This window comes from Dermacentor albipictus, chromosome 3 (assembly GCF_038994185.2).
Source record: "Dermacentor albipictus isolate Rhodes 1998 colony chromosome 3, USDA_Dalb.pri_finalv2, whole genome shotgun sequence".
NCBI lineage: Eukaryota > Metazoa > Arthropoda > Arachnida > Ixodida > Ixodidae > Dermacentor > Dermacentor albipictus.
In genome coordinates this window covers 52,544,362-52,569,903 of record NC_091823.1, presented here as the reverse complement: position 1 = coordinate 52,569,903, position 25,542 = coordinate 52,544,362, and the positions used below count along the sequence as shown (strand labels likewise).

At 47.3% G+C, this 25,542-nt stretch overlaps 1 protein-coding gene across 3 annotated transcripts in view; it reads left to right on the top strand.

Annotated features, from left to right (window-relative positions):
* LOC135914086 (putative polypeptide N-acetylgalactosaminyltransferase 10) overlaps window positions 1-25,542 on the top strand; it is a 178,442-nt gene that overhangs the window by 65,107 nt on the left and 87,793 nt on the right. For 2 of the 3 annotated variants that reach the window (XM_065446830.2, XM_065446832.2), the window contains exon 3: window positions 25,051-25,122. The exons of the other annotated variant lie outside the window; for it this stretch is intronic. In XM_065446830.2, the coding sequence (XP_065302902.1) occupies window positions 25,051-25,122 (72 nt within the window). The remainder of the gene's footprint in view (window positions 1-25,050; window positions 25,123-25,542) is intronic. 3 annotated transcript variants of the gene reach the window in all.

Sequence of the window (25,542 nt, the reverse complement as noted above, 5' to 3'; positions counted from 1 at the left end):
CTCACCTGCCGTGGTATAGCTTGGTGGCTATTGCGTTACGCTGCTAACTCGATGTCGCCAGTTCGTGCCCGCCTGCGGCTGCCACTTATAGGTGGAGGCGAGATGGAAGAGTGGTCGTCTGTTTAGGTTTGTATGCACGTTAAATAACTGCAGGTAGTCGAAATTAATCTGGAGGAAAAAAAAATCCCTACTACGGCGTACCTCATAATCATCGTCTTGTCTTTGACGCGTACACCCCAGAACTTAATTGCTACTTCTCCGATGGCATTGTTCATCGAATCTATCTGATGAGAGCGGCAGTAATAATTTAATTTCCCTGTAGTGATTGTTGATCTATAGTTGTCTCATTTATTCGTAATATCACGCACCATTGAGGACATTTGTTTGTCATGATTGGCTTTGACCTTATGACAGTAGCCTATCAGTTGTAACACCAGTTTTCAGAGCACTTTACTTAGGTATAAATAAGCGAATAAATTGTAAGGCACATTCCTTTGCGACGGTATACGATTTTCAATATATATCGGGCGTTCTTGCGAAGACTGCCGAAAATTCCTGAGAATGGAGTGGTCAAGATCGAAATGTGATTTTTTTAGAAACCGTATTATAGGGAACGATGGAGCGAAAGAAATCACGTGAGCAAGAAACGTCAGTTCTTGACGTCACCTAACGTCTCCCGGTGTGCGCTACGAAAGCTCAACCATCTTCCCACAGGCTAATTGATTACGGCTCGTAGCAGGTCTTCCTTCAAACATCATCGATACGCCAGAACGAAAGTTAGCGCACTAGCTGTTGGTAACGCTTGTCTAGAGTATTGCTTGACGGCGCGTGGTGTGGAGGCTCTCTCTTTTATTGCGATAGCAACTATATGGACACTCCAGGCGCATTTCTGCCGTCAGCGTCGCCGTGAGGTTCAGTACAAAGTCCAAGGGCGATAAGATCGTCGCCGCGCGCCGTATGCTGTGTGTGTGAGTGAAAACCTGTGAGGGTGAGCCGGCTGAACGTGGTTCAATCTCGCGTGCGTGAGCGAGGAACACGGCCCGGATGTGTGCCCTCTCCTGTCGTGGTCGCGCGCGAGGCAGGGGGTCAGGCGAGGGAGGAGGGACGTTCTTCTGCGGTGGCTGCTAGAGTGCCTCGATGTCCTCCTCGCCCGCCGCTCCGTACAGAGTGGAGACAACCGCGGCATCTACTACGGCGTTGACCACGTGAATCGCGGATGCCGTAGTAGACGCCTTTGGCGAACGCCGTAGGAACGCTTTGCCGGTGCAGAGTGAACGTAGTGCCGGTAGCTTCGTATGCGCTGTGCTTTCGACGTTTCGTTCGCGTTGAAGCGAGAGATGCACGAAGGTCAATTCGCTTGCTGCTGCCGCGATTACTCACTGCAGAATTTTGACAGCGAATTTCCGAGCTCATCGAGGGAGATGTGTTCATGTTTACCTGTGCCTACATGACACCATGCTGGTTAATTTAGTTAAAACACGTTAGCGGGCTAATTGGTTTGAATCTATAATAGAATGTATAAACGCGACTAGACAAGGACGTAGAAAGAAGCAGACACACAAAGACAGCGCTGTCTCTGTGTGTCACTTTCTTCATACGCCCTCGTTGTCACGCTTACACATTCCGTCATTGTTAATTTAGTTAGTAAGCGAATGTTTACAAATTTATACCGCCGCTAAAACTACTATCCTTACTTCGTAAAGTTCCGACGTATAGGCTGCTTTAACGGTGTCTAAAACCACGGTAGATGCTCATGACTGCGCGCTATTTTGATAATTGTGTTCGACTAATATCAAGTCCAACCTTAATTTTTCCAGCGTGGGCTGCTTTTATCAATCAGTGCTTTGGCAGCATATGTACAAATTATTACGAGTAAACCTTGCCGTTGTGTAGGGTTTTTCCTCACACCAGAACACGCAGTCGATTTCAGACCGACCTTCTACCGAAGCTTGACTAGCTGTCTAGTCTCTAAAGTTTTGCAAGTGCCCTTATTCATTAGTGTACAATATTGTGCAAACACTCCACATAACTATATAGCACTGTACAGGAACTGAACAAAGTAAGTACAGGCTTCAGCGCCAGCTGAACGCACATTAGACCACCTTACTTGTACAGAGAAGCTGATCCAACGCAACAATCAAGCATAAAGAGGTTTCTGCATGCCTTTTGACCTGACAATCGTTGCTACGAAAACCTAAAAAATGCAGTAAAAAAAAAAGAAAGTGGAGGCTTGCTGCAATAAGGAAAAATAAGAGCTCCATGTACAATAGAAACCCACTTTCACAGCTAGACTTTACAAAGCCACGGGACGGTAAATGTGCTTGTCGATGTAGAACATAGGCGGTCCGGTCGAAATGGCGATTTCTATTGGCCGAACGGGCGTAACTCAGAACGACTTGAAAAGCGCTCTTCCTCCGTGAAGCCTCGGTTCGGTGATGCTGGCGCAGGGCGGTGTGGACGGACGGACAGATGGACGGACGCCCTGTGGAAATTACGAAAGTTATGAAAATAAACAGCAGATTGAAACGCCCTCTGAAATGAGTTTCTTGCTGTTCTAAGGACTTCGTGCACGTGCGTGAACATCGTTAACAGATTCGTCCACGACGTAAATTTGCTCTCTTTGATCCCTTACATATTCTAAATATTGAATGGACGAATGAATGAAAAATGACATCCACGAAGAGGTGTTCTTATAGGAGTGATGCTCGAACTACTCTTACGTATATTCCTTTTCTCGACTTGCTCATGTTTGCCGCTTAAGTTTCGTAATTTGCTTTCAAGCGAGTGCGAGAAGAGGCCTTGCGACAAATTCTGTACTTTTAAAGTGTCCGCGGGGAAACGCGAGGGTCGCATACAGTTTTGTTTCTCCGCTTACCTTGTTACGTCTTCCGCTTTGGGAGGAGCGTAGCGTCCACAGATCGCACTGAAGGCGTGCGGCTTCGTTTGAGGCGTCAATTATGCAGAGAAGCGGTAGTGAGAGAGGCAACTGTACAGCTGCAGTGTCGCACACGAGGCGGCTCGTCGTAATTAACGAAAAGGAAAAAAAAAAACGCATGTGCAAAGAGGCTTTCACGTTCGCGAGGGAACTGAGCGTTGGCTCCCAAGTATGAAGGGCTCTTCATTTGAAAGAGGAACGCGTGCGTTCAGGAAATTGAGGATGAGGCAAAGGGGCTGGGGAGGCTCTAGCTCTGTAGAGACTACCGTTGCTTGCAAGGGCCCTACTAAGTTGCTTTTGTTTGGTTAAAACTTTGTCCGAGATACTCTTAAATGAGTCGACATGCGGGGGTTCTGTCTTGCCATTTGAAAGCTAGTTTGCGTACTCTTTATTCTTATATTCATAAAGAGTAATTGTAGGTACCCTTTGTTGAAGCTGAAACACGAAAAAACAAGTACATGGCGCTTAGATTTTTATGACTGCAGTCTGACATTCGTACTGCTATGTGAACAATACTATTATTATTCAAATTATTTTTGTCCAGCATAACTCACTTCGGTTGTCTCTGCTCTTGTCTCCTCATTAGAACGCTCGATATTTCTTGCCTTTCTTTTTGTGGTTTATACGCGTGTGTTTACACTGGTGCTACTTATTGTACACTTCTTAATTAAAGGTTACATCAGACTCTCACGTGTGCAATGTAGCAATATGAAACCGGCTATAGTGACTCTGCCTACAGCTATTTATTCAGGATCTGACGACATTTTTATAAGATATGGCGAGCTGTCCTGGATAGCGCACTGATATTTTAATTTTTAGGGGCCTCATCAGGGGTCTCATGAAGGGCCTCCTTTCTCCTTATTGCGCGTATTCGTGCTCGTATCTAATCTCAGGGCGGTGAAGATGTTCACAGTAGAGGCGCGATAGTAATCAATGAGCACTGGATGTAGTCGTTTTGCTATTATTTCTCCGTAAGTTTCCGCTTAAGCAGCAATAATTTAGAGCACTCGCGTGCCGATAACTGCTGAGCCAGATAAATTTGGTACTGAATGCAGCTCGCGCCTGGATCTGCCAAAACATACTCGGAAGTGGTACCACAATACTGTGTTTGCACATCGACAAGCTCAAGCGTTCGCTTTACCTTCCTCTAACTTGTCGCTACCGTGGTAGTGGCGGCTTATCGGACCGTGCGTAAAGCAGTAGTCGAGATGCGATGCAAGCAGACTCGGCCAACTAAAACACATCGCGTAGTTTTCCCTAATATAGGATGTCGTTTTTTTAGCTGCACCATATTTTTTAAAAATTGCCTGTGTTAGGTAGCACAATGCTAACCCTTCAGCCAAATTACTCGACGAGACGACTATTACTCTTAAATACCTACTTGAATAATTAACATAACTACACTAACTATATTTTATTTAATTATTTTAGGGCACAATTGTAGCTAGTGAGTTTGCAAGGCATTATTATCATTTGGAACGAATTCTAAGTACAGCACCGGTTTCCAGACCGTCGTCGTCGTCGTTGTCGTCGTCGTCGTCGTCGTCATCATCATCATCATCATCATCATCATCATCATCATCATCATCATCATCATCATCATCATCATCACTACCACCATTACCACCATCATTATCATCATGAGCCTATATTTATTTTTATGTCCACTGCAGGACGAAGGCCTCCCCCAACGATCTCCAATTATCCCTGTCTTGCGCTAGCCGATTCCAATTTGCGCAGGCAAAATTTCCAAGTTCATAACCACACTTAATTTTCTGCCGTCCGAGACTGCGTTTTCCTTCCCTTGGCACTCATTTTGTATACCTATAGGTCCACCGGTTATCTACCCTACGCATTACACGACCTGCCCAGTTCCATTTCTTTCTCTTAATGTCAACTAGAATATTGGCTATTCCCGTTTGCTCTCTGATCCACGCAGCTCTCTTCCTGTCTCTTAACCTCGCTCCTAACATTTTTCCTTTCATCACCCTTTGCGTGGTCCTTAACTTGTTCTAGAGATTCTTTGTTAACCACCAAGTTTCTGCCAGTTTTCAGCAGAGTTCTCGAGATATGCGCCGTCAAACTTGCGGCAAAAATACACTGTTGTTCCTCTTACCTTTTTAAGAAAATGCTGTTTTATGCATTGAATCACAAAGATAACTGAAACATCAATGCATTTCCTCAGACACTTTGGAAGTTATATCAAAGATGGTGTAGTCGTGAGAATTCGTTCCATGCGTATACGCCTTGCAAACTCGCCGGCTACAATTCGTAAATCAAAATATGTGTCTGAACGTAAACAATTAATAATATAATTAGTGTAATTATGGTAATTGTTCAAATACGCATTTTGATTTCTTGTAGAAGTAAAGGCCGCCTCATCGACTAATATAGCTCAAGCGACAGACTTGTGCTATCCGCCATACGCAATTAAAAAAAAGTGTTACAACTAAAAAAAAAAGCACTTCGCATTTCTAACAGTCGCGAAAATAAGACGAAAATCAACCGTGGATATCGCGACTGTGCTATCCTCATGCATCGTGCAAGAGGCGGTCGGTCGGTGCGCTTAGCCGCGGGGTCGTTGTTACGTCAAAGGTCACGCACGCGATGCAATTTGAGCCACGCGCGGAATCGCCAGAAGATAAAGGCATTCCCATAGGTAGCTTCATTTTTTTTTTCTCCGGCTACTTCTTTCCTTTGTTTTTCGCCTTCGTGTGTGCGCGGCCTCCCGAAAGTGGTACAGCTTGTGTAGTCTCGGGGCGTCTGCCCAGACCTTAAGGCCGACAGTGGGCCTTGCTCCAAGCGAAGCTTCCCGCAGCAGCCGTCGGTTGAACCCAGCGGTTAAACCGCGCTTCCATTACGGCCTCTCTCTATCTCTTTAGTTCTTCGGAGGGTGCCGTAGGCCATTGCGTGCTCTAGACCGTCTTTTGTTTGTTTTACTCGCGGTCGGTGGGAAGAAGAGACGGTGGCCCGGGTCGTGGCTTGCGCCCGAGGCCCGCGCATAACAAGCCGCCCTTCGCTTGCTTTTCCTCTTTCTCACTCTTCTATCTCGTTGTATATTTTCTCTCTCTTTTCGCTTTGATCCTTCTCAACGTCCCTCCCGCGCACTTCGGCGATGTCCTTCCGAAGGAGTGAACCGGTGCCTGGAGCAACCGTACGCCGCTTTTTAGCGGGGCTCGATGCAGGCCTGGTGGCTCAACCTTAACGAATGACGGCACACTGGATGCCACACTGGACGCTCAAAATCATCCCATGTTGTCCAGTTTCGGCGCGTTTGCATGCTAATTCAAACAGAGTGCTCGTAGCCACCAATGAGACATTGCATCAATGAGACATTGGAAGACATCCGATTAGGCAACATGACAGCATCAATTAGCTCCTGACCGTACTTCGCATATGCGAGCTTCCACTAAATTGCCTATAGCCTTTATTGGCGCCAACGTGAGAAAATCCAGCCTCAGCAGCCTAGTTTGTTGAAATTGCCTCGCGGTGTAGGATATAACTGCGCACACTTATCAACTGTTGCGTTATCATTGCATGCTATTCTTTCTCGTGTCTTCCTATTATGTGCATCGCATGCGTTACAGCTTTAGCGCCTTCATTTACTTATGGTTTGCGTGCGCGGGAACGTTTTGTTTTCACTGAAGTTTGAAAACAGCGTGGCGGGCACTTTTAGGCCACGCGCAAACTGGAATGTCTAAAACTCTCCAACGGGTCGTTTCTGCATGGATAACGGAAGTGGAGATACGGACCCTGGTTGTGACAGTTGCCCGCAGCGGATTTGTTGCGATTGTCGTTGCAGCGTGGCCTGGCACCATGAGAGGCATTTGTTTCGAGAGACGTTGTTTGTCGTTGTCGATACTCCTCGACAGTCACTTTTTTTGCACACTCATTGTGGGTGCGTTCGCACGTTGCTAACGTTTTGGTATGGCGTGATTTCCAAAGCAATTAAAGCAATGTCGTTTGAAATCGAGGTATCATCGTGATTTACTTGTCACGTGTGGCTTCATGACTTCATCATCGCCTCGTATCAGAGCAAGACACTACGTGGCTCAAGCGGATTTAAGTTGATGTGATGGTTTTGTGGCCGGCTGGCTCTGAAAGAAGGTGTCCACACGATTAAGCGCAGAAGACCAACGAAGCAACGGCACGCGAGGCAGGCTTCTGCGACCTCTCGCCTCCTTTCACGCACGCAGCTGGCAAGCGACGAGGTGACACGCGATGCGCCGTGTGCACAGATTTGAGGTGTGTGACGTTTGAGGTCACACGAGTCTCAGCTAGCCTATGAGGCGGTCTCGACGCTCACGTTACGTCAGGGGTTTGGTGTGTTCGTTCGACAGTCGAAGCCGAAACTGATCGCACGAGGAGCACAACGTTCCCATGCGTTTGTTCTGCACGACACGTTCAACAGTGTTACTTTTGGCTTATTAAATACTCACCGAAAAAGAAAATAAGCAACAAGCAAAAAAATAGGGGAACTGCGAAAGCAAGACAACTTTTCTCTTCCACGACCCTCGCACGTCTCGAATTACCGACTTTTGGGAGGTAACATCGACTTGCGAGAACGGCGTTGCTTCTCCGCATCCACAGCTCGGCCAATTAGTGCAGCTTCAGCGACTTCAGCAGAGAGCGCTATATTCTCAGAGCCGTTCCCATGGCAACCTGTTGCCGCCTCGCCCTTCCTTCGCCCCGCTCCAACGATGGCGTCAAGGTTCGGTGCATCGCAGTTTATTTTAGCCTTATTCGCTCTATTTTTTTTTCTCATCTGCCAGCTCGCCCACTTTTTCGTTTGCCTTCGCACGGGTCTTACTCCTCTAGGTGGTGTTGGCCTTACCCGACCTCTGACGTTCGATGAAAGGCGAGGCTATAGCTGGACACGCGGGATCGTCCGAAGGAAGCATTGGCAGATTGCTGCTGCCTCCGACCACTGTAATACGAAAGAAGCTATACCCACGTTTCCCTCCCTGCTTTCTGGAACGTGCTTGATTTGTGGCCACGATGGCGAATGTATGAGGTTCCAACGTCGCTGCCATCTATACCGCTGCGCCGGCGCTTCGACTGCCGTGATGTGGTTCTCGAAATACTGCCGTTGCACGATGAAATCAGTCGTGGAGATTATACCGTAACCTTCTATTTAACCACTGCGGGGTTCATGGAGAAGGCGTTGATCAAAGCCTTTGATATAAAACAGGGACGCGGTGCAGACAGGCTGCGTGCCACGGTGTTTTTCTTTTATTCTTTTTTGAGCCTTAATGCGTGCTATGCCTGGCGACCTCGACTCTTAGGGGAGAACAGCTTATTTGTATTCGTTCACTTATCGCAGCTGAAATTTTGCAAAAAAGCCTCCAGATCTAACCCTTCAAAATCACATGCCTGTACCGCTTCGCAATATACGAAATGAGGATGTCATACCTGATCGCGTATACTAATGAGGTGTTTTGTTATCTATGAATCATCACACTGTGCATTAGTTACGGGAGCGAGTCGCACAGTTGGATAGAATGTATTTTATACCGTCGCGAAGGCTCGTTCTTGCGTCTGCTTTAAGAAAAACAAAGCAGTCACGCACGCGCACGCACGCACGCACGCACGCATGCCAACAAACAAACAAACAAACAAACAAACAAACAAACAAACAAACAAACAAACAAACAAACAAACAAACAAACAAACAAACAAACAAACAAACAAACAAACAGACAAACAAACAAACAAACAAACAAACAAACAAACAAACAAACAAACAAACAAACAAACAAACAAACAAACAAACAAACAAACAAACAAACAAACAAACAAACAAACAAACAAACAAACAAACAAACAAACAAACAAACAAACAAACAAATCTTACGGTACACTGCAGCTACCTTTTTATCCTGCGAATTGGCCTGCGCTTCTTCCTTTTTCTTCGTCGCTTACTTAACGACGTATTCACTTACATGCTCGGATGGAGAAATATCATCATCGCCTTCTTTTCTGTGCTGTTGCAGATGTTGCTGTCTTCAGCACGCGTCGGCTTGCATCGACAGCTCTAACGGTTTTTCTGCTGGGGGAACAAGAAACCGAGCCGATCAAATTATTTGCTGAAGAAAGAAAGAAAGAAAGAAAGAAAGAAAGAAAGAAAGAAAGAAAGAAAGAAAGAAAGAAAGAAAGAAAGAAAGAAAGAAAGAAAGAAAGGAAGGAAGGAAGGAAGGAAGGAAGGAAGGAAGGAAGGAAGGAAGGAAGGAAGGAAGGAAGGAATAATGAATGAATGAGAGAAGATTAATAAAAAGATTTAAAAAATCTCAATCAGCCAATCAATTAGGAAAAATTGAAAGCGCGTGGACGGCTCCTAATCAGAAATATGGTAACAGACATAGAGTGCATTTGGCGCAGTTATACTATGGCGATAGTTCTCGTCTAGGTCTGTGTTGTTTTTATTCCCTGTTGCTCCCATTTTTCATGATGTTGCCTCGATTCTCTTTGTCATGTTCACGGTTGCTTGGCATTGGCCACGTCGAGATCTTCCGCTCGCGAAAGTTTGCCGCTTGGAAGTGCGCAACTCTAAGTAAACGTAACGTTATTACATGAAATTCATTTCCGACAGCATCTCTTGAAAATACTGAAGGCAGATGGGAACAAACAAACAAACAAACAAACAAACAAACAAACAAACAAACAAACAAACAAACAAACAAACAAACAAACAAACAAACAAACAAACAGAAATAGAAAGATAACTCGAGCTGACATTTTTTAATCTTCTCTTCCTCGTTTTCTTGTAATTGTAGCTCTACATTTTATTATTCATCCGCGGAACGCGAAGTACAGCAACTAGATAGGAAATCTTGAGAAACTGGGGCGGTCAAAATGTTGGGAGACGGGAAATTAACTATGCTTTAGTAGGACTTGTTGTAGGCTTATTTCGCACGAGGTCGCAAGCTCAGTTCCCGGCCACGGCAACCGCATTACAACGGAGCTTAAGTACAACAAAAACGGTCGCGTTCGTTAAATTTAGGGGCCCGGTAAAGAACCCCAGGTGGTCCAAACTATAATCCACAGCCATTCACAACGACGTCCGTGACCCACTGTGCATCTCGCGCAACTGAGGCACTTTTGAACTTCCTCAGGAACACTGGCCTCCTTCAGAAACATTTGCCATTTGGTTGTTGCGGTGTGTTTTGCGTATATTGTGTATCTGGGCGAGTATACTGTGCCTATCCTGTCATTTCTCGTCATACCCATCTAGAGTAGCATGCTACGCAAGCCGCCAGGCAAACCTCTCCAAGATTCGTTAAAGAGCCTACCCCTCGCGTTCTTTAAACCTCACATTGTAACCCACATCCCTCGGCAATCTGGCGCGATTCTCACGAAGCACACAACTACTTAGCTACATTTGCAAAAGAGACCTCTCTGCTCTTATGGTCCTTCCATTTCCTTCCGTTTCCTTCGCTCTCGCTACTTTGTTCTTTCGTCGTCGTTCACTGAAGCGGGTGTAGGGAGGAGAGCCAATGTCCCGCACCATTCGATCAAGGCGATTCCGCATTGAGGCGCGTATTGTACAGCGCGAGCAAGGGGGCGAAGGAGCAGGTTATCGCTTATACAACAGCGTTTCGCCTGGGTCGCCCCGCAGCGACAATACTGCCTGTGGTGGGTGAGGAGGAAAACAAAGCGGCCGGCAAAACAAGGTTCCCGCGTATCGGGCCCGATCGATGGGCGCTGTCGCATTCATCGGGCGGGAGGCCTCTAGCGCGGAGAAAGACATTTCGCTGTCGCTCTTCCCCGCTGGGTAACGCGGTGCCGCAGAGAAGCGGCACACTACGAAAATGGCGCAATAATATTGCAGCAGGGACGAAACTATGGGGGGGTGGGGGGGGGTGGGGTGGGGGGTCATGTAGGGGATCTGATCGCAGGTTTATTGAAGAAAGAAAAAGAAAAAGCCAAGGCACTGAAGTATCGTGCCCATGGTGCGGTTGCCCCCTAACTGTGTGCGTTGCGCATACCGTGTTCATACATTTGAATCCGGTCGCGTTCTGTTCCCGTTTTGTTTATTTTTACCATATATTTTTTTTGGTCGGCGATACATTAGCGCTCCCGTGTTTTATTTCCATCCCCATACCCACGAGCGGATATGCCATTTAAGTTCTTCTGAGTTGCTAAACTGGGAGCCTTCGGGTAACGCCCTTTCTCGATCGATGTCGATATATAAAACCGTGCGTGGTTTGTATTTCTTTTGGAAATGTTTGCCGCGGGAACAAACTTTGTTGCAAGCAGAGCAGCGTGGGACATCACTGTGGCGTGCCTTGCGGTCACGATGTTCTCTTGAGCCACCCATTTCGCGCGTTTGAGGGTTTACACGAACTTCTTTATACGTGTCGGGCTATTACACGGAAGCGAAGATTCAGCGGACGACTCTAGCACAGAGTTTCCTAATAGAATTACCGGGTGAAACTTTAAAGCTGTGGCCGTTCAGCGAGCATGGATATTCGTGATTGTAAGTAACAAGAAATGCATGCATATCCTGGGATTTTACATGCAAAATCACGATCTGATCGGGACCCGCCGTAGTGGGGGACTCCGGACTAATTTGAACCACTTTGACTTGCAGGTAAGTTTAACTACATGGCCGTTTTTTTTTTTGCAGTTCGTCCTTATAGAAATGCGGCCGCCGCTGTCGGGATCGCACCCGTGACCTTGCTCTCAGCAGCGCAACGCCGTAACCTGCAAGCTACCACGATGGTTAAATGATGTTTTTTTGGTACATGGAATTGTCTCGTCTTCGGGCTTCTGGCTTGAAACGTTATTGCGGTTTTAGTTGACTGTGATTTATCCGCCTAAATTTCCAAGCAACAATTAATTCAAATTTCTGCGCCCATCATTGCAAATTGTTGAATTTATAATTTATAACGCAATATATGTTGTTGAAAGAGTAGAAAATAAACAGTTCGCAGAGTGAGAAAACTGATTGAAGCCTGACGGGTGAAGTTTAGGCGAATCCGTCTACTGACCATGTTTCTAACGCTGGATCAACTGCCGAACTTGCAGCTCCCGTAGACACTAGCGCCAGAATTGACTCTTTTTATTTTTTATTTTTTGGAAACCCCGCAGGATCAGGAACTGCTTTCGAGCGCCTGGTCAAGGCGCGCCATATTTTCGACCATGGCCGCACATTTGTTTTATTCCGCTACCATAGAAATCCGGACAACACGCCGTGGAATTGGAACGTATGCCCTGCCCTTGGCAACGCCAGATCTGCGTGCATGATTAGGTGCCAGGTTTTCTCTCGCTCCGGCATGGATGGATATACCCTGAGTATCCGACTACTAACTCTAGTCCTTGCGCTATCATATCGCTGGCTGGGCTAACAGGCTCGTGTTCTCTACAAATAATTCATAAACCGGGCTAAGATTACGCTTAGCTAGTACTTACACACTTGATTGTGTTTTGTCTCTGCGTTTACGGCCATCAGTGTTCCTGCCGTTCCTTAGTATAGTTTCCACCCGCTGATAAGTTCCAGGTTTCTTCTGTCGCTACCCTTTCCCCCTAAACCATAGAAAGAAGGTGATAGATAAGAAAGAAAGAAAGAAAGAAAGAAAGAAAGAAAGAAAAAAAAAGAAAAAAAAAGAAAGGCTAAGTTGTCCAACTACGTCCGAGGATGTATATTGCGACAAGCTTTGGCCCCTACCTTACTTTTCTCTTTATACGTACTGTGCGTGAATCGTTGCCCACGGTAGAACTGCTTTCCCTTTGCTTAACTATGTGTACGGATAATACGGTGTTTTAAGATAACCTCGTCTAGCTTAGACGCGGCGGTATTTAGCATGCCTCCTGGCATCGCTCCGAGTTATGCGCGCAGATGCCACGACAGCGATGCGACCCAGCGGGATCGGAGCGCAAGCTGCGATGGTTCCGTTGCGGCTGTAGCTTCTGAAGACTTTTGTTGTTATCGTCCTGGGGACGGCGTACGCGATCCATTTGTCAGGCTCTGCCTGTGTCACGTCGAAATGGCGGGGGATGCGGCTTTCCTTGGCATCGCTTGCGGAGCCCTTTAGGAAGCTCTATTGGTTGATGGCGTTCTTCATTTTGTTTTCTTGTTTATTTTGATAGATTCGCTGTCACAAGTTCGATAGAGTAACCGTTGGCCTTCTGAATGTTGTCGTGCTTCGTTGCTGTGTATGCCGCCACGTGATGGTATATGGAGTGACGTTTGCTGGGCCATCTGTTTTTGGCCACCCGAAGCGAAGCTTGAAGCTACTGCGCTACTCTACTCCGTTTCCTACATAGCGTGTAACGCTGTGGAGGCTAGCAAGGCTTGTTGCAGTAGCTGAGTTCGCACCAAGGAGTGTATCGCTGTTTTTACCAGAAATTAAGCGAATTGCCGTTTATTTTGGCTCAGTAATAAATGAGGCAAACATTTTCAAACCTAAAAAAAAGAGCCAACTGAGTTTACGGCCGTTAGCACGTTGTTTTTAAACCATTCTGCTTTTCGTTGTCTTCTATTACGGGTTTTTACTTGCCGCCCGTCGAGGCAGCTTCACGCGCGGGCTTGCGATGGGCTTGGTCTAGTATGAGCGACTACGAAACCTTACCACGAAACGCGCAATAATATGTAAATTGTTTATCGAATTTCTGGTTTAGCTTCCACGACGTTCTGAAGCTGCTAACATCGACGCGCAAAGGTAACGATTCTCCGGTATCGAGCTACATTTTCCGGCTTCAAGTGTGCTACGTTGTTTTACTTGATGCTGTTCAGGCACGTACTGCACCTTAGAAAACAAACGGTAACTGCACCGTTCGGCAATGTGCAGGCACAATGTGCAGGGAATGTGCAGGCAAAAATGCTATTAGGGGGGGGGGGGGGGTAGGAGTGTTGTGTTGCACTTGCGCGCGTGTTTACGTGCGTCGCAGCCTAGTGTGAAAATAATTCTCAGCCTTCGCATTGTGCGCACAAAAGGGACGCACAGTGCGGGCCATGTTGTGGCAGCAATGTTTTTTTTATGCACCTGTTTTGATGACACAGGACGAAAGCAGATATTTTATCCTTTTACAGCGAAAGCTGTATATGACTAACCTTCCGTAGTTTTCTCGGCGTCCCGCAGGACAAACGGACTTAGCGATTTCTAACAAACCCATACGGGTGCAGTGCGGTGGCGCAGATGTCAAAATGGGGAACAGATTAGAGCGCTCGCCGTGAACAATGGCGTGATGTCAAGGTTATCACAGTATATAAGCAGGAGAGGTATCGGCGTTAAATCAGCTGCGCTATCGATGGGGCGGACACGCATAGTTCGTACACCAGAAGAACAACATGCGTACGAGGAGCCCCGCGGAGGGAACAGTAACGAGCATCTCAACGGCGCTGGCGCGAAACGACCACCGACGAAGAAGGCTCCCGCGGTGCTGAACGAAAATGACAATCGCGAGCCCGGACGCCTCCGAATGAGCAACTACGCCAGACTCGCAATGCAAAAAATGACAACCATTTCACTATGTGAAGATGGAATGGCAGTGAAAGCACTTTGCCTTTCGTTTGAGGGCTTTGACTGTAGTCAGCTTTCGCTGCCATTCCATATTCACAGAGTGGAATGACTGTCATCTTTTTTTCTGGTCGGGGAGAAATTATGCGTGGGTAAGCGTCTGTGCGTCTTGGCTATGCTCTGTTCGCGACTGTGGTCTAGGCCAGAGATGAGAGATACGTATAGATCCCTACTTAGGGAAGTGCTATACGTTAGTGTCGTATTAATTTAAGTGCTGTATGTATGCGAAGGATAATTCAGCGCAATGAGAGTTTCCTCAAATACTATGATAGTGTAACGGGCATTTCAGACTACCGTTTAAGTTTGCGAATCGCACAGCCGAATAGTGACTCCACTTTCACGGTGCGTATTTCGATTTCTTTGTTTGTGACGTGCGCTACCGAACTCGCGCAGTGTTTGATCGATCGCGACAGTAACGCCAGTTGCTCTATCCCCCCCGTGCGGCTCGCGCCGAGAACAACGTCCGATATTTGTCGGCTGCGGGCTCCGCTCACTACAAGCGGCTCGCGAGCTTGCGGGCCGACAAACAGCTCGCTGCGACGCGGCTATCTATCTGCTGTTATATATACTGCCGCTTTCGATCGATCAATTTCCTGCTCCCGGTGGCTCGCATTCATCGGGCCTCGATGTAATCACGTGAAGCGAGAGAATGGCCTGGCGGCGCGTTATCTCGGTTTCGGCCCCGTCGAGGAACAATCGCGCTGCCGCGAGCGCGCATTCACTGGGGCCCTGCTACACTCACGCGTCCGCACGCGCCGTGCAGCGACCAGCAGCTCCTCGCCGCCGCATTCGCCAACGTCGACGCTGCCTCGGGCGCTTGTGCGAGCGTGCGCTTTGTTTCATCCACGAACGGTGTCGGCGTGCTAGCGGCCGGCAGCTGTGACGGTGGTGCGCGCTGGTACGAGCTGGGCACCGGTGCGGAGTGATTCATTGCTCGCCGCAGGCAGCGCGTGCGGCGGACAGGACGTCTTTGATCTCTCTCTCTCTCTCTCTTCTTGCACCGTTGTGCCTTCAAGACACACGTGTGTGCCGGCGGGACAACAATGACCGCCCGAGGCACCAGAAGGCACCCCGTTGTCGGTGGCAGCGCGCGTGCGACGGCGAGCGAATCTCGAGGCTGCTTTGTGCGCGGGGTCTCTGAGGGTTCCCTGTGCTTGCTTTGAAGGTGGCGCCATTATTCCGCGCGGCCGCCGTCTAGCTCGCTTCCCCTTTGGCGTCATCTTTATTGCGCGGTTGTTAAGGAGATAAAAATATCCGAAGGCGTGATTAGTCCTGTTCGCACTTTTATTTGGCAGCGCTAATTAGTAAACAAACGATAATCTCGTCGTGGTATGGCTCTATAGCCGCATTTCTGCGAATGCGGAAATGGTACATAGCATCGTATCTCTAACACAGTGCATCCTTGTATACGTCACTATGTTCTCCAGGAAAGCTGTAGCTCACTAGTTCGACCAAACGTGGATATATCGAGAACACTCGAGGGAGATAAAAGCGTCACGGAAAGCGTCACGGATAGGTTATATCATATTGCTTCAGACCACGCAATTCGTGCGCGAGCGGAGAGTCATGGCCGCCGTGGCTGCATACACGCATCGTGGGGTACAAATACCATTCCTGAACTCCGGATTCAGTTGCCCGTTAAAAGAAGCCCGGTGGCCAGAAGAGTCCGGAGATTGTCATTATTACGGCGTTAATTATCTCAGAACCTCAAGAGTTACTCATCAACGTTATTCAGCGTCTCTCATAACCTCAAGAGTTACTCTTCAACGTTATTCACCATCAATGGAATCAACAGAACCCGCGATTGACGGAGTGGTGCGAATAGCACCGAGGGAGGAAATGGAAAAATGACACTCCGTAATTTTTACATCTCCCTGCTGTTTCCTTCTGGTGCATGACTGCAATTTGTGGACGAATCTCGTAAATGTAATCGTGAGTGTGCCGAAAAATAAAGCGAGCAACGAAAGCTCGTACAGATGCACGGCTCCTGGAAAAGCAGCGGCAAGCCGAAAAATGCGAGCTTTCGCATTTCTGTTTTCTTCTTCTATTACGCACTTTCGTCTCATACTTCGCTGCTCCACGCGCTACTGGTCAAGGTGATCCTGGCGTACGTAGCCCCGCAACGCACCGACAAGACCACGCTATCGATGCAACGCCATCTTGTAATCTGATTTCTGTTCCCTCGCGAGGTCTTGTGTACAGCGTCGCCTCTCCGGGAACCAAACGTGGACATCCTTGCCGCGCCAGTTAGTGTTCTGCCGCGAGAGACACCACCACCATCGCCACCGTTCGTTGCACCGTGCGTGTATGTCCCCAGGGGAATCGCGGTGGGCGTTATCCGATTTGGGGATGGCGCGGTTGCGCGGGTTGGGTTGTTTGTGCCCCCCGACTCACCCTCGACCCTGTGTCCAAACCCGTCGATGAAGCTGCCATGGAGACGCTGCGACGCAGCGACGTTGTCATAGCGCTTAAGCTGTCTGATTCGGAGGCATTCGGGGCACATCGCAACAATGCTATGTCATTTCCTCTCTGATCAAGCATCTCCGTTTCGGGGATGCGATCCCCGAAAGGCGTCATGCGTGCGTCCGGAGTGTTTCCATTTTATCTTTGGGCAGTGTGCGCGTGGTGTAGCGCTTGTTTAGTTTCTCCCGATGGCGCTGGTATTTCTGGCGTTATTTTCTTTGATACGTTTATTTCGCTTAGGATTCGCAAGAAAGAAACATGAGGACACTGTTGTGGCGTTACCCGGTGATTGTATAAAAAAAAATTGGCAGTTTTGCCCGAAGACGAAGCATTGGAAGCGGTGGCAAGGTTTAGCTCGATCTGCTCGCGCGGTGCTCTGATAGTACGCGGAGGTGGCATGGCGCATCGCAACAAGCGAGAAAACTGCCGCTGCGCATCAAAAGACAGCGCCCTGACAAACGCCAAGCTTGTCGGTGGGCTGTTTATAGTGTGTGTGTGGCAGCAAATTCCGCTCTTTATCGGCAGTAGGCGCTGAGCCTGGCATTCGCATTGACACGCTTGGCACGCTTTCGGCATTCCTGCGCGATACGAGCCGTTTACGAGCCCTCACCTACTGATATCGTGTTTGATATGAAAAGCTGCGCATTTGGTTGGCGCCTGGCTTAGTCTATGCCAAAACACTGGGACCCGAAACTTCGTGAATTTGGTCACGTGTTGTTATGTTGTTTTTGAAGTGCGGAAAGTACGTTCACTTAATTGTCCCGCTAACTGTGTTCGTGCCGGACGGGCAGCACATGCTTGATGTCTTCGCTATGCTGTGACACTACTTACTCATTCGTGAAAAAGGTGAAGAAGTGGCCCATGCCTGTATGACGACATCGCATGTGTCCCTCATAAAACCCGCCGCACGTGCTAATCAGAACATGCTAGATTAGCAATAATCAAGTCGATAAGAGAGGGAGAGCTAGAGAGAGCAAAACAAATTCCTTAATGCCATATTAGGCGGTAAAATTAAGTCGTCAATAGCTGTTTGCGCAATGCTGGAATCGCAGTAAATATAGCGTTTATTCTTTTATCCTCCCGGCGCCTTGTTCCACACGGCACGTATACTGCTGGCAAACTGAAATATTGAAGCAGGAAGGACGATACTGTTCAGGCCATAAAATGTGAATGTTTTAGCAAATGTTGCTTATCCTAGCCTCACCAAAACACTACTGGTATATTCGGGGTATAGTCGCGTGGGGCGAAATGATTAAGCGTATGCAAATAATGAGTCGCTAAGGCTCCTTCTGTGTAATTTGCACAGAGTTCGAACCTTGAGGCGGGCTCATCTTTCATGAAAAATGATATGCGTCCTTCCATGCCACAATGCTAAAGGGAAACTGAGTATGAACTTCAAGTATTTAAATTAAGTTTTCAGGGTTTACGCGTCAAAACCACGCTGTGATTACGAAGCACGCTGTAGTGGGCGACTCTGGAATAATTTCGACCGGCGGGGGTTTATTTTACGGGCCCCCGATGCACGGGTTCACGGGCGTTTTTGCATTTAGCCCCCGTCGAAATTCGTCCGCCGTGGCTGGGATTCGAACCCGCGCCCTCGCACCCTCGCGCTGAGCAGCGCAACGCCAAGGCCACTATAAAAGCACGGCGGATAATATTAAAAGGAAGCTTTATCTGCGGCTCCTACTCCGACGTGGCCTATTTAAATACACGTAAAACCCTGAAAAGCTTTTCTGGGGTAAACCACGGAGCGATTTTAATGAATTTTGTTGCATTTGAGAGAGACAGTTAAATTATAGTGACTGTAGGAACATGGTTAAAACACGTTTGCAGGCTAGTTGGTTAGAACCCATGATAGAGTGTAAAGCGCGGCTGAACGAGGACGTAGCAAGAAACAGATGCACAGAGACAACGCTTTTTTTCTATCTGTTTCTTGCTACGTCCTCGTTCAGTCGAGCTTATACACACCATCATGGACTGTAGGAAGCGGAATTTCGATTTAGGGCCTGAATATTGTTATAAGAACTTTCAGAAATACGAAAGTTCGGAAAAAATAGAAGCACGAAGTTTACAAATTAATGGCTCTGATGAAGAACTGACATCGCTGTTCTGTAAACGGCATCCATTAGGCCATTCAAAGCGGACAAATTTTATGTGTAAATTTATATCTTACGTGAATTTGTTACTTTGTGTACAAGGGTTCTGCAAAAGTTTTCTTTCCATATTACTAAAGCTTTTCAGATTCATGTGTAACATATCAATTTTGTCCGCTTTAGATGTACTATCAGATGTAATTCACCGTATTGGGATATCATTTTTCATTGCTTAGTTAGACTTCTAATTTTGATAGTTTCGTTTTCTGAAGATTTATGATCTTCGCCAATTTTAATAAATAATTGACGACCTACATAAAAAATTCCGAACGAACAGTCACTAGATTTAAAGTTTTTCTTTTAAATGCAAGAAACTTCTTCAAATTTGGTGCAGTGGTTGCCGAGGAAAACGAATTCTCCTTGTACATGTATTCATAGATAGGAGCACCCGAGCTAAAGCTCGGTCTTAAGTTGAACTAGTTTGGTAGCTGCTTCTTCTGAAATACTAAATAGGCAAGTCCTGCCGTAGGCGTTCTTGTGCCGTAGGCTCCCTGTGATGTGGATTTTGACAGAATCTGCTCGGGGCAGCGTTTACGAATAGAGAAAGGTAACATTGGGCGAGATAGCAAGCAGACACTTTATGAACTGGCAGAAGATTTCCGACTTACCCCTGCACAAGAATGACTGTTATACGTGGCAAGACCTTGAAGTTAAGGAAATGTTCGTTACGGTGGCTCTGTGGTTATGGCACTTTGCGGCTGCTGAGCGCGAATTCGAAGGTTTGATCCCCTTCCGCATTTCGACGGAGGCGAAATGCAACAACGCTCGTGTATATATATATATATATATATATATATATATATATATATATATATATATATATATATATATATATATATATATATATATATATACTTAGATTTAAGTGCGCAATAAATAACTACAGTTGGTAGAAATTAAATTCGGAGCCCTTCACTGTGCCGCCTCTCGTAGGCCCATTGTTGCTTTGGGACGAGTCTCCAACCAGTGGACATGCCCATTTGGTCTGGTTCAGAAATGCTGATTGGCTGGGGGTGCCCGTCTCCTTCTGACGCGTACCCCAGCCCAGCCAATCAGCACTTAAGCAGCAGAGAAAATGGACATGCCCAATAGGTGCACTTAACAGAATACTCCCTGGCGGGCCACAGGGAAAGCGCGTATTGCTTGCACATGCAAAGTATAGAGGCCGCGAACACGCACAGCGAGCACCGCGGCGTGGAAGAAGAAATGGAAAGGGCACGAACGCGGCGATTCGCCTCTCCACCTCCAGGCGCCTTCCTCCTCCGGCGCTCGCTTCCCTCGCGGATTCAAACATAATCTCGCCGATTTCACAGACGGGCTATGTACGCCTACGCGTAAAAAATATTGGGCATCCTCGCCCGAATGGCTAACCTTTTAAAGCTATAGCAAGGGCTGAAACACGCCAGACGGTGTTCTTCAGAATACGTGCGAAATGCTGCCGGTGACACAGCACGCAAAGCAACTTCTCTTGCGCTACAGAAACAGTCCCCTGGCAACAAAGGACGTCTCACAATGCTAGCCGTGCGCAGGTTTGATGAGGCGCTCTGCCACCGGCTTTGGAGGCCTCGATGGTGCACGAGGTGAGAAAAAAAGAATGATTCACACGCATTGTAGGAATCGGTGTAAGCGAAGCTTCGTATGCTGTTTGCATTGGTTGACGATAACTAGTTGTGATGTTGGCGGCTGATGTGTAATTTCTTCGGCGTTTAGTCCAATATGAGAGTGACGGGCTGCTCTGGGTAGTCCACAGAACACACACGGGGACGTGTTTGCTTGAAGAATTGTTGTGCGTAATTGTTCATAATCTCTGATAGGGTTGATCATTATCATTGCCTCAGATAGCACATCCCATTGTGGCAGAAGTGTTAATCTTCAGTTGAATTAAGGGGCTGTACGTCATTCAGTTAATTATTATAATTGGATGTACACACTCTATACATATATTCGCGGTCTGCACCACGTTTCGCTGCGTAGCGAAGGCGCTCCTGTTTCGCGCGATGCTTCTTTCGGATTTGAGTGTCCTCGACACTGAGTGCACGCTTTGGAGCCATTTCGCTGGCGCGTGTTTACGTGCTCCTTCTGCATACCTGGCCACCACGCTGCAGAGACGCCAGCTCCAAGCGCTCTCTTCGGGCTATGGACGATTGTGATGTTTACACTATCGCAGCCGAACACGCAACCTCCAAAGCCCTGCACCTGCATTTTTTGTCCTGCACCTTCTCAGGGAAGCGAGCACAGCACTCGTTCATACACACAAATTGTGAAACGCTGCCGCGGCGCCGCCGGCCGGGATGAACGGAGGCGAGCGCCACCTGGTGGTGTTGTAAGAAACCCAGCGGCGCGTGCGCTAGCAAGGCCACAGCAGCAGCATCAGCAGCAGCAGTCAGGAGAAGAGGCAAAGAAAGCTTCGCTGTGTAACTTTCAGGTTTTTTTTATAGTTTGATGGGCACATTCCGTTCCGCCCAGGCCATCTGTACGCACAGCGGTATGGCATGTACACACCCACACCGCGGGGACGCCAGTGTTCGTGCGCGCACCGCATATGTGCCAGCAGCGGACGACCAAACGATATATTCCCCGATGTATACAGAGCCGATTGAGCGGAGTATGCGGGTGTGCCCACTTGGCTTCGTTGCCTTCTTTTCTTTTTCTATTTTTTTTTGTTGGGAAACGCAGTGTGCGTCTCCCGCGTCTCTGGAGAGCTTCTAGCGTGCTTGTAACCCTCCATGCACGAGCAGCGCTATAGTATACCGTAGACACCGCGACAGCACGGCCGCTGCGCCGAAGGCGTGACGCGGGAATCGTAGCGGGAAGCGGTCCTTTTGCTGCGATGCTTGACTGCGTTGCTATAGACGACGATCAATTCAAAGGGGATGGAGACGAGGTGGGGTAAATGCTCGCCCGTGGAAATCCTATATCTTCGCGTTCAAAGCGAACGAAACCGCTGCGATTGCGCGAAGCACGTGGGGGGGGGGGGGGGGCCTTTGCGAGCTTTCGTTTGATGAATACGGCGCTTTCATGCACGCGTTGCTTGTATTCCATCTTCCGGGTGAACGAGTGAACGGATGAACTTGCATGAGTGCAAGGACGAATCTTCGTAAGGCTTCTGCAGGGCTCGGTACTTGTAGCGGTGTGTCACTGGCGGTGTCGTTCTGCTATTGAGCGCAGTACGAGGTAGCGAGGCCGATTCCGGACAGAAGCGACCGCTTCCTTGCGAGCACTGAAAAAAAAAAATATTGTGGTCGTTGTGTCATAAGAACTCCCAGTGGATAAGGTTAACGCAGTGCCCTCCATTATAAGCCAACATCAGTGCAATTCATAAAGGCCGGCATAGGCAGCCTGCGGTCAGCACCACATTTTATCGGTGTTCCATGGCCGCCGGCCTACCGCCATGTGACATTTAGAATGGCCGCGCTAGTGATATTCTATCTATTTAGGACAAAAGAGGCCTTTTAGGGGCGTAACCTTATTTTTGAGCAATAACTTCCGGTTCACCATTCTCAGTCTGCATCGATTGGCATGATCACGCTCGGGGAACAGATGGAAATATTCGATGCACTTTCGAAAAGCTGTGGTAGAACAGCCACGTCATCGTAACAGCAGAACTTTATGAGATATTTTTAGCAAGGCCTACTGCACTACGTTCATGATTTCCTGAATGTAAAAGGACGGCGTTCCTCTTGCTATGTTGCTTTCCTTTTTTGAAAGCGCTGGCATTAACAATACCCCTCCATAACAGAAAAGTGGATCGGTCGCAAGCTTGACACTTCACGTCTTCAAGTGGCCCAACTTCCTGTATAACTACATGATGGGGTTCTGAGAACAATTTTAGTTCAAATAAATAAATAAATAAATAAATAAATAAATAAATAAATAAATAAATAAATAAATAAATAAATAAATAAATAAATAAATAAATAAATAAATAAATAAATAAATAAATAAATAAATAAATAAATAAATAAATAAATAAATAAATAAATAAATAAATAAATAAATAAATAATCATTAATTCACAAGTTCTCGCCTATCCAGTGCATCCACCTATTGTGACGAGGGTTTTATTCTCAGCGTTGATCAGGCTAGTAACGGTCACAGTCCGTCGTCAGCCAGCGCTAACAGCTCCTGCTCCACACTCGTTCAGCGGATCCAACGGACGTGACAGTCCTCCTGACGTGCAACATTTTGTTCTTCAATTCAATTAACTAAATAGTTCATAATTATTCATTCGTAGGCCTGAACACGAGTTCGCTGGATTGTTTTTGTGTGGGGGGACAAGTTACGACACAGCTCCAGAAATGAGGAATCGTGATAGAGCAGTCATTAGAAAGGTTTCAACGTTCTTTTCAATGAGATGCGTCGAGAGAGTTCTTGTCGTGACAGGCGCGCTAGGCAGCTCAACGTTTTACGCAGAGGACGTACGTAGAGTCCGCCGGAAATGCGTCCTACTTGGTCGCCAGTATTACGCGTCGCTGCGGCGGGGTCACCGTGTGCGCTCTGCTTTAATTCGCTGGTGCTACCGCGCTTCGCCGTTCCGCTGAAATCATGCGTGCCTTTTGCGCCGTTGGGCGTAACTGACGGGCCGGTTTCCACCCTCTTGGTTCTATTTCGACCTACCGCATCGTTCTGGTTCACGCTTAGTTCCGATACTGCTACGCTCTCTGAGCAACCACAGCTTCCGCCATAGACTCAGCGTTACGGTCCATCCGATTGGTCTTCAGGGTTTTGCCGAAGGGCAGCAGCCATTTTTCGAATGGTTGAGAGCAGCGCTTCTTTACATTGCACTTGTGCCAAGCTAATGGCGGCGCTGCTGTGATAACTAAGAGAAAGGCTTTGCTTACGGTCTACTCGTTCAAGTACACGTGGAACGCGAGAAACACAGAAATGCTGTTAGCCGCAAAATTAATTTCTGTAAAATTTGTTAACTCGAGGAACAATTGCCGCCCACTTTGGTCTAGGAGAATGCCATAAAAGCGCTCGTTTTGGCCTACGCGAAAAAGAAATCTCGCATTAAAAAAAAAGAAGAAAGAAAAACTCCTTCTAGTTCGGAGTTTGAACCCGAGACGACTTTCTTTCTGAAGCAGCCACCTTGTATGTGAGCTAAACGGGATACTCGCAGACGGCAGCTTCGTGCCGTATCAACCGACATCTCGAAAGTCGGGAACACCGAACTATTACTGGTAGACTACATTTTCTAAAAATCTACTAGGTGGAGGAAGTTCCATTGGATGAAAAAGCACCATCTTCCTGACTGTAAAACAGAATACTACATAGAGACCTATTTTACTGGGCAATTTTCAACTACGAAATAAACCTTCCGTTGGTGATGTTCCATTTGATGGTTTCCGATAATTTGTCCGTTTTTCTATCGAGTGCAATTGTCGTGGATTTCAGTTCATGTTGTCATTATTATTTTTTATGAGCACACTGGGAACTTGTCCATATTTTGGGGAACAGCGCTATTCTCTGTAGCTATATTCTTGCTTACTTAACATTTTATTTCTCAACGGCAACAAATGTTCCCGTCACTGTCTGTACATGTGTTGTGATATTGCATGCCTTGCGGACGTGCTGAAAAAAAAAAAGTGATCTCAGCGTCAACGTACGCGACAGTTTACGTTATTAAAACTAGCTTTGTCTGGCAACATGTAATTAAAAAAATGGGAGCCAAAGATTGTGTTTTCACTGCTATTCACGATAGGAACAAATGGTTAATGGATGCTTGTGAAAGACAAATTGACGCTCTACTTGTCATCAAGGGGCAGTCGACTGTTTTAGAGGGAAGTGCCGCGACTGTTGAGCTTCACTTTACTGTTTGTCGTGTCGGCACAACGCAACGTCTCATGTGCTGCATCCACCTTTGTATGTGATCACACACGTGACACGAAGGAATGCACTTAACGTTTCGTCCTTTCATTTATTAGCCGAGCTCTGCATTTATGCCACCGCACATGCGCGTTTCGTTTTGTTCACGTCGTAGGTGTTTCGACAGCGAGGTGGCCTCATTGAGCCACCGGCAAATGGGAACGGCAGTAAAGGGGAGGTTAACTCGGTAAGCAGCTGTTTCATCTTTGGTGCCTTCAAAGCAAGCAGCGCCTCGTAACGCTCTCATCTTGCTAATTTTCTTTCCGCATTTTTGTTGTAAACGTGCAAAACGGCTTAAAAAGGAAGCGTTATCATCTCGCTTTAGTGTACCCCTGGCCCACATGCGTTCACGCATGTGGGCCAGGGGTACACTAAAGCGAGATGATAACATATATGTATTTCATGCTTTCTAGCGAGCGCGACCTACTTTCATGCAAAGGGTTGCAGGAGGTCGTGCGCAGTCATGCACGAATGCGTTGTAAACGCTCGAAGTGTTTGCGGCGGTGTTCGGTTCTTTGCGGGAGAAAGTTCGGTATAGTGTCAGTTCTTCGTAATGTTTCTATTAATATGCCTTCGACGACGGCGCTAGACTGTTTGAAATAAAGAA